General features: G+C 35.2%; 1 protein-coding gene across 3 annotated transcripts in view; it reads right to left on the bottom strand.

The window, feature by feature from the left end:
• The window catches only part of LOC149792815 (uncharacterized), a 77,501-nt gene extending 63,413 nt beyond the window's left edge, over nucleotides 1–14,088 (bottom strand). The window contains exons 1-2 of one of the 3 annotated variants that reach the window (XM_089971269.1): nucleotides 13,900–14,088; nucleotides 12,779–12,928 (exon numbers count right to left, since the gene is read on the bottom strand). Coding sequence is in view for 1 of the 3 variants with exons in the window: in XM_089971267.1 (XP_089827393.1) it covers nucleotides 2,654–2,671 (18 nt within the window). In the remaining 2 variants the exon portion in view is untranslated. Of the gene's footprint in view, nucleotides 1–2,653; nucleotides 2,721–9,504; nucleotides 9,598–12,778; nucleotides 12,929–13,899 lie in introns of those variants that run through there. The other 2 variants (XM_089971268.1, XM_089971267.1) reach the window with 2 other exon arrangements.
• Nucleotides 14,089–16,326: the final 2,238 nt, after the last annotated feature.

The following is a 16,326-nucleotide window of genomic DNA, read 5'->3' on the forward strand; positions in this document are numbered from 1 at the left end:
TTGACACTAATTTGAAATTCTGTTTGTTAAAAAAAGATTTGGCTTTAGCTGATACAAAATTTGGTCTGATATTCAGAATATTCGATATGTGATCATGAAAGTGAGTAGTCTGTTTGGATTCAGGAGAGAGAAGAATGTCCTAGGCATTTGTTTTTGTATCTTCGATCGTGTTTTCCTCTCTATTAATTACCTTCAAATGCAAGAATTGCAGGCATTTTATTTAACAATTTACACGTACAAAAGAAACATTGTTTTAAAAATAAATCAATTTTTTCGTCACTGAATTGGTCAGCATTCATATGATACTAGGAAGCAATACGGCTCACAATAACATTATGATGAAGTCAATTTTTAGTGGGGGTGATTACATTGAAGGGTTTTACTACCATAGTATGATCATTTTAATTAGTATTTCTTAGAAGGAGGGAAAACTCCTCGTTGTTTACCTTTCAAAGAGTATGTAAGGTTTTTGTGTAAGCGGAACAGCGGACAGGAATAACAGGGTGGGAGTGAGTAGGAAGATGAGGATTTCGAGAAAAGGGCAGCGAAACGTAAGTAAATAGACGCAACGACGTTATCAAGGAAACCTCGAATCAAAGTGGAAACTATTAATCGATAACGAACACTCCACTTCCAGTTACAGCTTGTTTATTCAGGGTTTTTTAAGGTAACCATGTAAATTTCACGTAAATTTTAAGTACACTGGTATTACGAACAAATGAAGACGGGAATCTGAAGTGCCCATTTGTGTGAGGAACTTGTATAAATGTGTCATTTTGAAATTCTCCTTTCCCCTCCCTCTGTCTGTATATATATATATATGTATATATATATATATATATATATATATATATATATATATATATATATATATATATATATATATATATATACGCAATTTGATTTACATTTCGCAAAACAGACTGCATATTGTATCATAAAGCTGAATATACACAGTAATATACATGTGTTATTATACTTTATAAGATGAATTCTCATTTACAGCCATCAATACCACTTCATCAGCCTCGTCTAGCTGATTGAAAATGTTGTCAGCAGAGTTAAATCTTGACACTTTGGATCCAGCACTGTCATATAGACACTTATATTTTAAATCTCAGGAATTATTTTGGTGAGACTAACTTCATTTCGAAATATTTGGAGAGAACACGCCGAAGCAGACGACAACACTGTATTGTCCTCGTCATGGATATCAAAATTTAGACTGTGTGACGGCAGGCTCAAATCAAAAGCCTCAAATCTGAGTTGAGATTTTAGCACGTAAAAGCCGATAGAAGCAAATCTAAAAAGCTGAGGCGGTATCTGAGTATAAAAAAATCAGACATTCGAGAATGACTTTGAGAACGCTTTATAAAAGTGGGACCTCAAAAGGCAGAACATTCGGAAGTTGTGACTGTTTGGACTGAAAATAAAATAGATGATAATACTTTCAGGGGCATATTAAAAATCAAAGTAATAGAACTGTTATAATGAAGAGTCCTTTGGAATAGTGGCACAATACTGGTGAAAACACCATGCGAATAGAATGATTCTTTCAGTAGAAACAATAATAAGAAAATTTTAAGTTGGTCATCAAGCCACCTATAGTTGATGTACAAATCAACTCCATTTTCACGTTGAACACACCTAATTATCATAAAGGAGTTGTTTTTTTAGGAATATTGCCATGCCAATATGGCTATCTGTTCCAGAGGACTAACAAGATTTTCAAGATGGTGGCGATGGAAATAAATAACCAAAACCTTAACACAGATTTTCTAAGACTATTACTTTGACCCCAAAGTCAAAGGAGAAAATCTAGAGTCGCAGAATGCGTTTTCTTGTCTTCATAGTCAGTTATCACAAGAATGAGGAAAAGCAAACAAGTGGTTTAGAAAATATAAGCAGATTATAAAAGTTGAACCAAACCCTAAATCATATTTTAAAACACTGTGACCTTAACCCAAGTTCAAAGGAACAAGCATATATGTCATCGAACGAATTATCTAACTTTCATAATAATTCATCTCATATATGAACAAAAATCCATCGAGGGGATTAAGAAATATGAGCCAATGAGAAATCTTCAACCAAAACCTAAACTTTTCTATGAAAGTAACCTTGACCCCGTCATCAAAGGGATGGCAGCTCGTGCCACAGAACACGTTTATTTTCTTAGCTTCATAATGATTAATGCCAAGTATGACGGGATTTTATAAGGAGGTGAAGTAAATATTGCAAATGGAGAACTTTACACAAAGTTGTAGAGCAAATTTGCCCACTGAGATTAGCTTCAAGATGAATGGTGCGAGAAAAGATTTTGTAGAATGCATCGTCTTAGCTTCATGACGATTCAAGCGAATTGCGATGCGATCAAAGGGTTTAAGCAATATATGGAAATAAACAACTTTAACCGAAATCTTAACAAACCATTAGAGACCACGTCGCTGTCAGACTAGCTTATTCTGACTTCCACTAACGTGGACTTGATGAAAATGACTTCAGTAAAAACGTACATATGCATTAAATTTTCAATATTTTGAACAATTCCCTCGCGCTGTAACACTTGGATATTATGAAGAATAACAACATCTAAAAGGCATTTATCTAATAACTTAGTCACTTCACACAGTATAAATTCAATTGTACGTACCAATACATCCTTATTCATGCCGTTACATACTGAAGTGATTTTACACTACGACAGGTTTGAAACTAGACAATTATCTACCAGTCTAGGAAGATAACGGTCAGGTCCCCAATCTGTCTCTCTGTTTCATTGTATACAACTGTTACCAGCCCACGCTGGGAGATAAAAGGTCATGTCCTGCACGTACTACCTTTTTGTTGTGGTGTTCTTGTTCTGCATCGGTCTAAAGTTTTTTTTTTTTAGTTTACAGGTATAATAAATTAGGTCCCGCATTGTTTCCTTTTTCGTTGCTCAAATATTTATTTAGGCCAATGTATATTTACATTCTAGTCATTATAATCAACTCTTCACGGCAGGTCGAAACATGGACCACCTATCTAACATTGTAGCATAATCATGCCATTATTATTATCCCCCGTAATATTTTAAGAGATAAATACAGTGAAAATATATATATATATATATATATATATATATATATATATATATATATATATATATATATATATATATATATATGTATGTATATGTATATATATATATATATATATATATATATATATATATATATATATATATATATATGTATATATATATATCACCTCAAAAGAAATTCACTTTTATGCTAGTACATACTGACAAGAGACATATGTCATGTCGATTAGTAGATGTGAACGAATAAAACCTTATTGTAGCCGAATACCATGGATAATGTCAATGGAAAAATTATAGGTACAATCTATGAACGTTTGGCAGAGTGAATGTTCATGATGGAAAGGGGTTTATTTCTTAAAACCATTTTATTAGTTCAACAACATATCTGTACAAGAATCCCCCTATGCCGTGAGTATATGCTTCTCGAGTCGGCATATTACTATAGCATTGACTACCATCAACGGTAAAGATTGTTGGGATTTCGTTGTTATTTGTGTCAGTATCCTCAAAGAACATGTTTTCTTTCGGCATTCAGCTGCCCTTAAATCCAACATCTTTGCTAGCCAAGGTGCCGATGTGCCAACATTATTTAAATCTTAGTGGACCGATCAGATAACACTGGACAACAAATTTTTACAAAAGTCATGTTACTGAAATAAAATTAGTCAATTCTTATCAATTTTTATGTGCTGAACACGAATATGACAGTCAAATTGCAAAATTGGCTCTAGTTTTTTTGTAATCTGCAAGAAATTAATGTTTACATAACGAAATGCATTCCAATAGTAAAAGGTCAACTGTAATAGCCTACCTATAAAAAATCAAGTCATTGACTACATCTTAGATTTCTTCGCCTGTCTCTTGTACAGCTGTTCGGGAGCATCTCTGAGGAGTGTCCAGCAGTAGTCAGCCAGCATTGTAGTGGACCATTTTCCCTGGTATCTTTGTTCCATTGTTGCGATATCTTGATGAAAACGTTCGCCGTGTTCATCACTAACAATACCACAGTTGCTAGGAAAGAAATCCAAATGGGAATGAAGGAAGTGAATCTTTAGAGACATATTGCAGCCAAGTTTCTTATACTTCATCAACATGTCTTCTACTAGTTCCTTATAGTTTTCTGCCCTAACATTTCCGAGGAAGTTTGTAGAAACTAGGCGAAAAGCATTCCATGCTTGTTTCGCGTCACCTTCCAGCAAGTTGTTGAACCGGTCATCTTTGAAAAGCTCTCGAATCTGAGGACCCACAAAAACTCCCTCTTTAATCTTTGCTTCGCTGAGTCGAGGGAATTTTTCATGCAGGTATCGGAATGCTGGCAAAGTCCGGTCAATGGCTTTCACGAAATTCTTCATCAAACCTAGTTTGATGTGAAGGGGTGGTAGCAAGATTTTCTGAGCCTCAACCAGAGCTGGGTGTTGGATATTCTTCTCTCCAATGGCTACATTCTGCCTGTGAGTCCATTCCTTCCTCATGTAGTGCATTTCCCTTGCTCGGCTATCCCACTCGCATAAGAAACACATGTATTTTGTATATCCTTGCTGCAGTCCCATTAAAAGGGCAACTACCTTCAAATCACCACAGAGGTGCCAGCTGTACTTGTTATACTCAATGGAATTCAGTAGCTGCCTTAAGTTATCGTATGTCTCTTTCATGTGGACAGCATACGCTACTGGAATAGATGGAAGAATGTTTCCATTGTGCAAAAGCACAGCCTTGAGACTCAGTTTCGAAGAGTCCACAAATAGTCTCCATTCTTGTGGGTCATGAGTGATTTTTAAAGCATTCATGAGGCCCTCAATATCGGAACAGAATATCAGATTACTTTCCTTTCTGAAGAAAGGCTCCAATTGCTGGTGGCGCTTTCGATATGCAGTAATTGTGACATCTTCTTCTAGAAGATTCCATTGTTGGAGTCTTGATCCTAGCAATTCTGCCTTGTTCTTTGATAAGTCCAAATCACGAATCAGGTCATTTAGTTCTTCCTGTGTTATTCTGTGTGGGGTTGATGATGCACCACAGTGAAAATCTGGATCACTGCATGCTGATGGACCAGGAGAAGAACAGGTCGACTCACCTTTGTCTTCGTCAGATGAATCAAGAGAATATTCTGCTGGAGGTTCTGGAATAGGAAGTCCCTCACCATGTGGAACTGGTCTCAATGCAGACGGAATGTTTGGGTAGACTATTCTCGACTTCTTTCGCTTCGTTATTCCGCCGGAAAGAGGAGGAACCAAGCAGAAGTAACAGTCATTTAGGTGGTTGCTTGGCTCTCTCCACACCATTGGGACTGCAAACGGCATTGATGACCTTTTGCAATTCAACCACTGTGAAAGCTGTGTTGTACATGTAGCACAGCATATATGCGGAGCCCAAGGCTTGTCTTGGTCACCAACCTTGCATCCGAAGTAAAGATGATATGCCTTCTTCACTTGAGAATTGATACTTTTCTTCTGGTTGGCAAATGTCACTTCCCCACAAATATAGCAAAAATTGTCCGCGGTATTAACACACTTTCGAGGCATTACTGTTCTTTATTGTACGTAAATGGATAAAATAATAAGTTTTATGTAACAGTAGCTTGAACTGTCTCGCACAACGTCTAAAATATTTTAAATGCTGAACCTATCTGATTGGGCTTTATATAGTACACTGCTTACGTCAGCTTCAGCAGCCGCCTGGCATTAGTATAATAGGCCTACACATGTATAGTACACTGCTGACGTCAACTTACTTCAGCAGCCGCATGGCATTAGTATTGCATTGCATCAGAAAATGATGCAATCAACTGTGGATGATGTGAGCATGATGGTATTATGCAATGTTACATCATTATTCCGGATGTTGCTGCAGTCCTACTGGAGAAATTTACACAGTGAAACATAGAAAATGAGGTATATGAATATCTTCAAAACGAGAGCCAATACAAATTTTTCACGGTTATATTCGTGTTCGGCACACCAAAATACTACAGATTAGGGCCTTTTCAAGTCAGTAATGATTTCACTGTTGACCAGTGTAATTCAATGCTTCTAGTCTGTGAATTTCATTGGATGCGGCGTCAAGCCACCGCATTCAATCAAAATCAAGTTGTACACATTTGAACACTGTTCCTACATGATCGATACAAGGTGAGCAAACAACTGGAATGTACTGATAAATAAGCAATTTTCCACTGCCGGTACGTATTTGTAGAAATACATCCTTTGCCTCAAATATATATGCAATGGCTTCTGTCTGGTACGTACTCTTACTTTCGATGTTAAACTTACAAAGCATCGTTTTGATGTCAGTTTCTTCCTCTATTTTCGGCCGATGTACAAAGTAACAATGCTCCGCTGTTATATTCTTTTGGTAAGTTGGGATTACATACTACGGGAGACAACTAATGAAATCAAATAATTGTCGCTATGACAAAACACTCAAATATCTGATCGATCCACCAAGTTATAGACAGGGATAACACATCGGAACCTTGGCTAACGAGGATGTAAATCCAGATGTTATTATAGCGCTTATAAAGGAAACCTTTTCTGGTTGTTGTCATTCTTGCTATAGTGTAAAAATACGTACTACTTCGTATTGCAAATCTTTCACGTCTACGAAAAACAGATTGAGTCGCAATGACAATTTTCAGAACCCCAATCAGTTTTGAGAAGTTCCCTAGAGTGACCTTTAGTGGAACAAAGTTTTATATCTGAAAAGTTAGTTCAATTTTAATACTTCTGACCTTTACCTTTGTGTTAATTGTGTTGACTATCAAAAATTGCACCGCAAAACTACTTTTTCCCTAATGTTCCTATTTTATGGATTTCGGGCATTCTATCAACCACGAATTTAAAGACACATGGAACGTTAATTTTTATGTGGAAAAAATAAGGTTGCGTTTTCAAATCCAACATATTGGCATTGAACAAAAATTTATTTGTTTTCAAACCAAAACAAAATGAAACCTATGTAAACAAACTAGTTCAGATGATTTTGAACGTTTTTCGAATTAACAGAATTCAAACCAGCTACTTTATTTTTCAGATGATGACACCATGGGTCTCTGCCTGTATATAAAAAAGGTGGCTAATTGGTTTATATTAGCGATGGCCTTGTGATATTAAAGTCGCATCATCGAACACTGCGCGCATCAAAACCGTGCATCACTATCCTTTACCTAGCAGAGTGAGAGTCATTCTTGCAAACAACTTTATTTATCTTTGCTATATAATAAAAGTTGCCTTCACCATATTAACACTCAGAGCCTATAGCACGTCTTATTTAACAGAAATCCTGTAAAAATCCTGTTCCGTACACAAGATAGTACAAGTGGAATTTTCTATCACGGTCATTACCGGAACGGCTTCCGTCACTTCTGACTACATTTAAGTAGTGGTCATGGATACAAGGATCGATTTTTTTCTGGAGAATATTTAATTTAAATAAGAATCCAACATTACTATTGGAATAAGATATCATGTTTTTCATTAAATTTGATTATTATTTCGGGTATAGACATTATAGAGTGATTTTGTCTGTGCATTTTAAAGATGGTAACGAGTTGTAACTAGCAAGAAATAGTCCTTGCTCAACTCTCGACGAGACATTCTTGTTGCCATGCGCATCACATCAACGTAGGTGAATGCTTTATTCGCAATTGTTGATTCCTGCAATATTCATGTCGAATTTATTTTACATTTAATTTGTTCGCTAGTAATTCAAGATAGGGCAAGTTCGTACGATATATGGAGACATGTTTCTAACAAGTAAGATACATCCGTATGGCTACCTTCCTTGACAACATGTCAACAGAGTAGGAACAAATGACCACACAACCAGTGAGCAATATAATAACAATGGCCACTAGGTGGTGCTCAAGATTTACTGTCCGGTTGAAAATATTGTTACCCGCAAGGGGTTTCACGCCCAGCGAATCAAACACCCGCGAGAACTTGGCTTGATAGTTCGTGTTTTTTCCCTATTTCCAATGACCTCAATACAAAAGTCGTTGTCAACTGAAAACTTTTTAACCGCGCAAAAAGTACATTAACTTTCTCTGATCACACAATGATCCCACATTGTGGAGCTCTAATTTCACACGTGTGTGGTTTTTCTCCTGTTTCACGTTTGTATGACGTTTTAGAAACCTTTGAGAGTCGAACATTAATACTTCGCCATTTAGTACAAAACATGGCCCAAACACCTAATACAGAGAATTATTTCTATCTCAAATTACTAAACTCGTATATCTAAAAATACCCATAGAATTCCCTAAGAAAAAAGGGAGGCTCCAATTTACGAAACGAATCCATGCTGCCATATAGCTTCGTGAAAACTACGTTATCGCGTCTGCTGGTAGAAACTGGCTAATTACTCGGGTTGAGAAATATCTCCCCAACAACGGCTCTCCATAATTAGCAAATAATCACTGAAGTCTAACAAAGTAATAAACGGAGACGTAAATAAAAATATCACATACCATTGGTTTATTACGGTAGTTTATAACAATATGCGTAAGGCCTGCGAAGAACAGTATCTTGAAATCTCTGTGGAACTATGATATATATATTTTAGTTGTCAGATTAATCAAAGAGGGAACAAACGTCTTGTATAACTGTGTTCCTAATAATGAGAGTAGCGTTCGGTATTTTATGTTTGTCTCCCTATATTTACATTACACCTATGTTTTTTGTTTATATGTTAATTTAGATAAATGTAATTGTATATACGGACTATGAGTCTGAAACATAGAATTCCTCTCTTACTTTATCGACCCGACCCTGAAAGATCATACAATGATGTGTACATCGCTCCTTCACTCAGACATTTATAAAACAACACTCAAAATACTTTTTGCGCCTACGAGAGGAATGCCGATAAGAGAAGCATGTATTTCAATGGCTATTCATTTACCGAAATATAATTCTTTGAAAGAGATAATATCATAAATAATTGCTAAACAAAGTGGAAAGCAAAAACATTGATGATGTAATTTACTGCATCGATGGTTTTCTCTGGTTCAGCTTTATGAGAGGGTTTAACTGATGATCTCTAATATCTTGTATCCGTTTCTTCTTCTTCTTCATCATCATCATCATCTTATTATTATTAGTAGTAGTAGTAGAAGTAGTAGCAGTAGTAGTAGTGGTAGTATTGGGAGGGGGAATTTGCAACGATTTTTAATCGAAGTAAATTCATACCAAAATATTAGTTGGTAAAATTAGAGGGGAAACCCCGCTTTGATTCGAATTGGTTAGAATTGGTATGAAGATGGTGATTTCAAATTACGTGTTTATCCACTAAATACTTTTGCTATACACTTATTTACAATAAATTTAGAACGATTATCGAAAATATATGACGATATTTATGTTTGGATTGAAACAATGAAATTAAGGACATATATTTTTAAAAAAAAACTTAAGTCAACCAACCTGTTTCAGACATGCCCTCTGTTCTGTCAGTACCTTTGCTGTATAAGTGTATTTAATCAGGAAGTCATCGGCTTTAATACCAAGTTTAAATCACATGTTGGAATGAGAGATAAGTTTTCAACAAATGGTTGTTGTATGCAAATACGATTACGTTGAATGTTAAATCAGGACTATTACCTATATATCAAAAGTCACGTGCACTTGGAATAATTGAATTGAAACATATTTTATTGCCAGATCATATATACAAAATAAAGGGATTTGACACCCGTTCTGGCAGCTTATAATGTTCCTTCCCAGATATTTCATAAACACTTACTATGAACTGAGCAGACGCCAGAAAACAAATTAACATAACAGACGATGATTTCGTAATATAGTAACTCTATGGTACAGTAAATAAGTGGAAATAGATATAGTTAGATATCATACATACATACATACATACATGCATGCATGCATGCACGCACGCACGCACATACATGCATACATGCATACATACAGACATACATACATACATATATATGCGTGTCCAGATACATACAGTCATCTACGCAGTCATGGTTCTAGTTATCAGGTGATAAAGGAAATATTATTGTACATTTTTGCAGATACAGCATGTATCGTATGGCGAAAACGATTTAATGAAGACAACATAAATTTAAATAGTGGCTGAAAAGGGTGATTGCCCTAGGGTATTTTGTTGTTAACGTTTAATATTTTCACATTCAGATTCTAGCTGAAAAGTCAACAAAATAAACTAGGTTTGCAGCTAGAAAACACTAACATTATTTACCTGTACAACTGCTGAGGACAAACACAGAAAAGGTACAATTTTATTAAAACTCATAAGTATTAATTATATCATTAATACGTAAATAATAAGGCGATATATAAATAAATGTTGTGAGGAGCGGTTGAATCTGATGATGAAGATTAGTTTTCTTTGCAAACATTGCAATTCTGTTTCCATGTTTAGATCAGTGGGTACTGCTAATAGTTGCCAAATGTCGCCTGGAAATGTCATAAAATATGCATTCAAAGAAATCATGATTGGCGTTAACTTTTCTTTACAGCATTGCATTTCAGAGAGACATTCAGTGATTTGCAAGAATTGGACAGTTGAGACTGTGTTTCAGCTAACGCAACACAGGAATTAAATTATAGTGAAGTACTTCGTTTACAATCGGGTCCTGTAGAGTGTGAGGGTCATGCCTACGGTTTACCTTAAGTCGACGAATTAGTAATTGTCAACAGGTCCATTAACGTTAGCCATGCTTCTTGCTTTATGATGTGTACTCAGGGTTTCAGTAGTTGGGGTTTCCTGCCATGCAATGTGTACTAGTGGTTTCCATCCTAGTGGTTTCCTGCCTTGTAAATTGTACTCAGGGTTTTCGTACTCGGGGTTTCCTGCCTTGCAATCATCTCCTTTTACTACGACATTGGGCTATGCGGAACAAGAAGTTAAATGTTTACGATATTTGATTTAAATTATACCCTGGTTCTTGTCAACCGAATAATCTCAATTGCCAAATTTACGATTTACCTGTCTACCGTAACCTTAGTATTTACTTCAACTCACCTGAACGTTTAGGGAAGAAAGATCTCGACAACAAGACCACCTCTGTGATAGTTACTGCGTTTTAAGACTTTAAAAAAAAGACATTACGGCTTCATTCCACTAAACATGTCAACACCACCAAATGTAGTCAATATTATTTTTAAACCCAAAACCCGAGCCTCACAAAAATAAAGGAAGTCAATTAGGACTCTCTACATTGAATATGTTGACAGTACAGTCATTTTAGAAATGTATGACCTATTGCAGCATGTTCGACATATTAGATGTGTGTGTGTGTGTGTGTGTGTGTGTACTCGTGTGTTGGCGTATGTGGTACATAATATTGCAGTTGTAGACGTGTTTTTACAATAATATGAAACCTAGGGACAATTACACCTTATGTTAACACAACACTATCTACATATTTCAAACCAAACAGGACTATTAAAATCAATACAATGGACTACCAGTAAGTAAAAGTGGTGTGGGGTGAGGATGGAGAGAGATTAAAGTTAATTCTAGTATTATTTAAATTCTTCATTTATCACATCCAACTTGACTTTTGTGGAACATAAATGATATCACGTATATGAACTTGCTTCACGGATACTTAATCTTAGAGCAGAACACCATATGCTTGATAACCTGGAGAGATACAAATCCTGGGGAAAGTCCCAGCTGGATGAAACTAAAACTTCCTTGTTGCAAACTATGTAAATGCACTCAATAGCAGTCCCATAGCGTTGTTGTGTGTCAGAACATATACACAGTTGGAGAAACCATCCCTTGGCCCTAACGATTTAAAAATTTTCGTGTTGTTTCTAACCTCCCATTCATGTCAACAATTTTAGAAAAGCTGTCCTATCCAACTTGCATCTCGTCTAAATTTAAATAATCTTCTTAGCAATTTACAGCCCACATATCGCGCTTGCCACAGTCCCGAAACAGTCCTTCTGAAAGTAGTTAAATACCTTCAATCTGCTTTGGATAATGGATTCATTCCAGTATTCACCCTCCTTGTGTTATCTGCAGCTTTTGACAGAATAAGCCATGAGATATTACATCACCATCTCCAGAATGTATTTGGCATCCTTTTTAGAATGTGGATGTTCTTTATTATTAGTCTTTGAGGAAATACTGACTTAACTTTTACCCGTACCATATCTATTGCCCACTCGCCATTTAACTTTTACCCGTACCATATATATTGCCCACTCGCCATATACCTCTCTTACCTTTCATGAATTGTATCCGTGGTTAGTGAAAAGGTTTGGTTCAATAGGACGTGATCTATATTTTTATGTTAAAATTCTTGAAACGTATCTTTTCAAATTATCCAAAATAAAGCTCATAAAATAGGGCAAACATGTGCTGAAATATCTTTGATGTCAAATAATAAATAAGGACCCTATAGCAGGAATGTAATCTGAAGGAGCTATGGAGAGACTACAAGTCAATCATATCTTTAATGAATGGATATTGAATTCTGATTGGTTTATTCAGTACGTGACGTCGACGATAAATTATCTATATAATAACTGGTGAGCGCCACCTATACAGGTTGGGATAGCGTCTGAGAGACAATGATCATATACGTACACAGGTGGACATAGAACACAATTAATTTTACTATATGTGCTCTACATTTGTTTGTCAGTACTGACCTTTCCACTGTGTGACGATCAATGCACATCATATGTTAATCTAAATTACCTTCAAAGATGACTTCAAGGTGAAGTTCTTCTCAAAGGTTGACCTGCCCTTTTTTGAGACGCTGGACTGTCAACATAGCAGCATGTAAACAGAACACAGATTTCACTTCCGGATCATCGCCAAGGCCTTATTACTCACTGTGCACTGTCGCTTAAATACACACAGACAACAACACCCCTAAGCTCATATTATCAAGAATAAACAGTTACCTTTAAATCACTACCAAAAATGCATAAATAAAACTCTTCTATCACCACCAAAATGAGAGAGGAAAAAATGTTCTAAAAATAGACTAGAACTACATTCGTGGGTACTGAACTAGAAGTATTAATTGAAACCCGATTCCTGACAAGCTCCATGTTTTACGCCAATTTTAGTCAAACTTTTATATTTGCATGCTATACCTATTTCAACTTTATAAATTAAGTCTTTTTGAATTTCCTTGCAAACAAAACATGTGACACCTGTCAGAAAGTATGTATTGCTGGTGTTCCACAGGGTGCAAGTTCTGGTCCAAATGCTCTTGAGAAACCAAAACTAAATTTGCTACAGCTTCCTTAATTATATAAATTTTTCAATGCAGTAAACACCTAATTGTGATACAAGATAAACCCTGTCTGAAAATATGTTTGAAAATTACAAATATTGATAAATTAAATTTTAATGGCAAATTAAATAAACATTTAAATTTTTAAAACTTAATTTTATTGAAAACTTAAATTTTCATACAAGTTTTAAAACACAGTAAGACAAATTTTAGACAGAAAAGTTGACTAATGAATGGTATTTAAAACAAATGGTAGATTGGGTCTGTACAACTGATAACATTTTTCCCAGGGGTAGTGAAGCAACATAGCTCATAGTGATTTTGACAGCAAACCGTAATATGCCTGTCCAGATGCATATAGGTGTACACACTAAAGAAACAATGACAGGTGCTATGTTCCACATTTATTGTATCAGGTACTTAGGCAGTTGTTTCCAAAACTAATAGCACATTAAGATTTAAAGTTCTGATGGGACCACTACCATGTTTTATAGCACAAATGCATTCCATTTGAATGTCGATAACTATAAAAGGTGACAATGGGATAGGAAAATAGTTTCTAGGGAGGCTCTACCTTACTGAAAAATGGTGCTGATCTCTCTTGTGAAGACCTAAGCCATGACTTTGAGGTGCTATATATCAGTGTGGTGATATGAACTAATCTTGGTCACTTATGGCAGTACACTGCACATGCCCTTATGAAACCTTGCTATCACCACCGGACTACTGAAGAGCTTCCAAGCTGATCCAACTCTAACACTTTGTTCCAGATGCCAGGCTAGACCTGAAAAGATACAACATGTTTCACTTAATTCTAGAAAACAGTAAGATCTATGTAAATTAAGTTAAAATGTGTTAGATATGGTGATTTCAAAATAACATTAAGGTTGCAAGCATGGGGGAAAATATTAAACTTGACAGATGACACTCAGAAATGTGAAGCAATGGCCATGTATTAAAGTGATAAGTCCATCCTAAAAATATATGAGGTTTCTAGAAGCATATTTAGCCATTTACAAGTTAAATAACTAATCAGGCGGACTATGTAGCATAAAGTTTAAGACAATGTTGGGGCGGTAAGGTTTGATCATTGGTACAAACATTAGTGCATACCAGTATACAGGAAAGTCAAGTGACAATGTACCAAATTAGAATATATTACTATAAGCAATCTTATTTATGAGGGAAATAACAATTTTGGATATTGCAAGTGAATACAGCCAAACATGGTCACACAGATCAACTATAGGTACCAATAAATCCTATATCATCAACTAAATGTGAAATTCTGATCCCCAAAACTCGTAAACAAGGATGCAAATTTGCATATGTGGGACATATACAATGTACTTGTTAAGATCAGATGCGCAAACATCATTCAAATGATCTGTTTGAACATTTGTAGTGTATTTTTAAGAGTGTTGGTTACCAATTATTAAGCTCATTGATTCAATGGAATCAGATATCAGCTAATGCTTCAATACAGCACTCTGTCAAAGTACTAAATTGAAATATGTTACCATACATAGGCATATTCATGATGAAAATAACATTTTGGGATAATTTCAGTGCACACAGCCAGAAATGAGCCTTACAGATTCACTATAGGTATGATGTCAGCCTATATGATGTACTGAATGTGAACTTTTGATCCCAAACATTCTAAAATGGATGGATATTTGTTCATGTGGGATATGTAACCATGTTAAGATCAGTTGTACAAAGTTAAATTCAAATAATCTGTTTGAATATTTCTTATGTAATCTTTAGAGAGTCAGTTAACAAATATTATTAGTAATTAATAATGCATAAACAAGATGGATCATTAGAATTCCCATAATATCATATAGGCCACAATGCCACACTACACCAATCAATATCTTAACCAAACTGAACAATAAAATGGAAAGCATTTTGTGTTCAACTTACATCATTTTGCTGTTTTCTTATATCCAAGGGTAAATATACCTGGGGAAAGCATATTTTATCCCTTTGACCTGTATTTCATTCTCAGACAGTTTAAAATGATTTAGTAGAGAATCTGAGTTTGTTCTATTATAAAGTTTTCATCGCTGTCCTCTCACTAAATACCTTATAACTATGTTTATAAACAATTACTGAAGGCTATACAAGCAGATGTGTGTTACTCAGGAAGTGACCCCATCATAAACACATAAATTAACTGCTTGGACCCCTAACAAATAGTCTGAATGGCCAATACAAATTATAATTTTGTCTTCGTGTATTTTAAATGAAGGTCTCATTTTGACTTACAAAGATATTTTCTCTGACAAAATGTGACAAGTATCCAACATTGGAGCTTGTATATGGTGTAGGAATATATACATGCTGACAACATTTAATATCATTCCAAAAAATGTTATATATGTGCATTTTAGGGGAGATTTTAATAAAATTTTAAAATAAAAATTAATTTTTTACTTTTAATTTCGTTCTTATATTTTCAAAGTCAATATACATGACATATTCAAAATTTCATGTGTCTATCGTTAATAATAACGATTTTATACTAATTTATACTAAAATACTGCCCTGAGAGGATATAGAACACAATTAATTTTACTATATGTTCTCTACATTTGTTTCTCAGTACTGACCTTTCCATTGTGTGACAATCAATGCAAATCATATGTTAATCTAAAATACCTTCAAAGATGACTTCACAGTGAAGTTCTTGTTAAAGGTTGACCTGCTCTTTTTTGAGACGCTGGACTGTCAATATAGCAGCATGTAAACAGAACACAGATTTCACTTCCGGATCATCACCAAGGCCTTATTACTCACTGTGCACTGTCGCCGAAATACACACAGACAACACCCTGAGCTCATATTATCAAGAATAAACAGTTATCGTTAAATCCCTACCAAAAATGCATAAATAAAACTCTTCTATCACCACCAAAATGAGAGAGGAAAAAATTGTTCTAAAAATAGACTAGAACTACATTCGTGGGTACTGAATTTGAATTATTAATTGTAA

Source organism: Sinohyriopsis cumingii, chromosome 9 (assembly GCF_028554795.1).
Source record: "Sinohyriopsis cumingii isolate HCF-2022 chromosome 9, ASM2855479v2, whole genome shotgun sequence".
Classification (NCBI taxonomy): Eukaryota; Metazoa; Mollusca; class Bivalvia; order Unionida; family Unionidae; genus Sinohyriopsis; species Sinohyriopsis cumingii.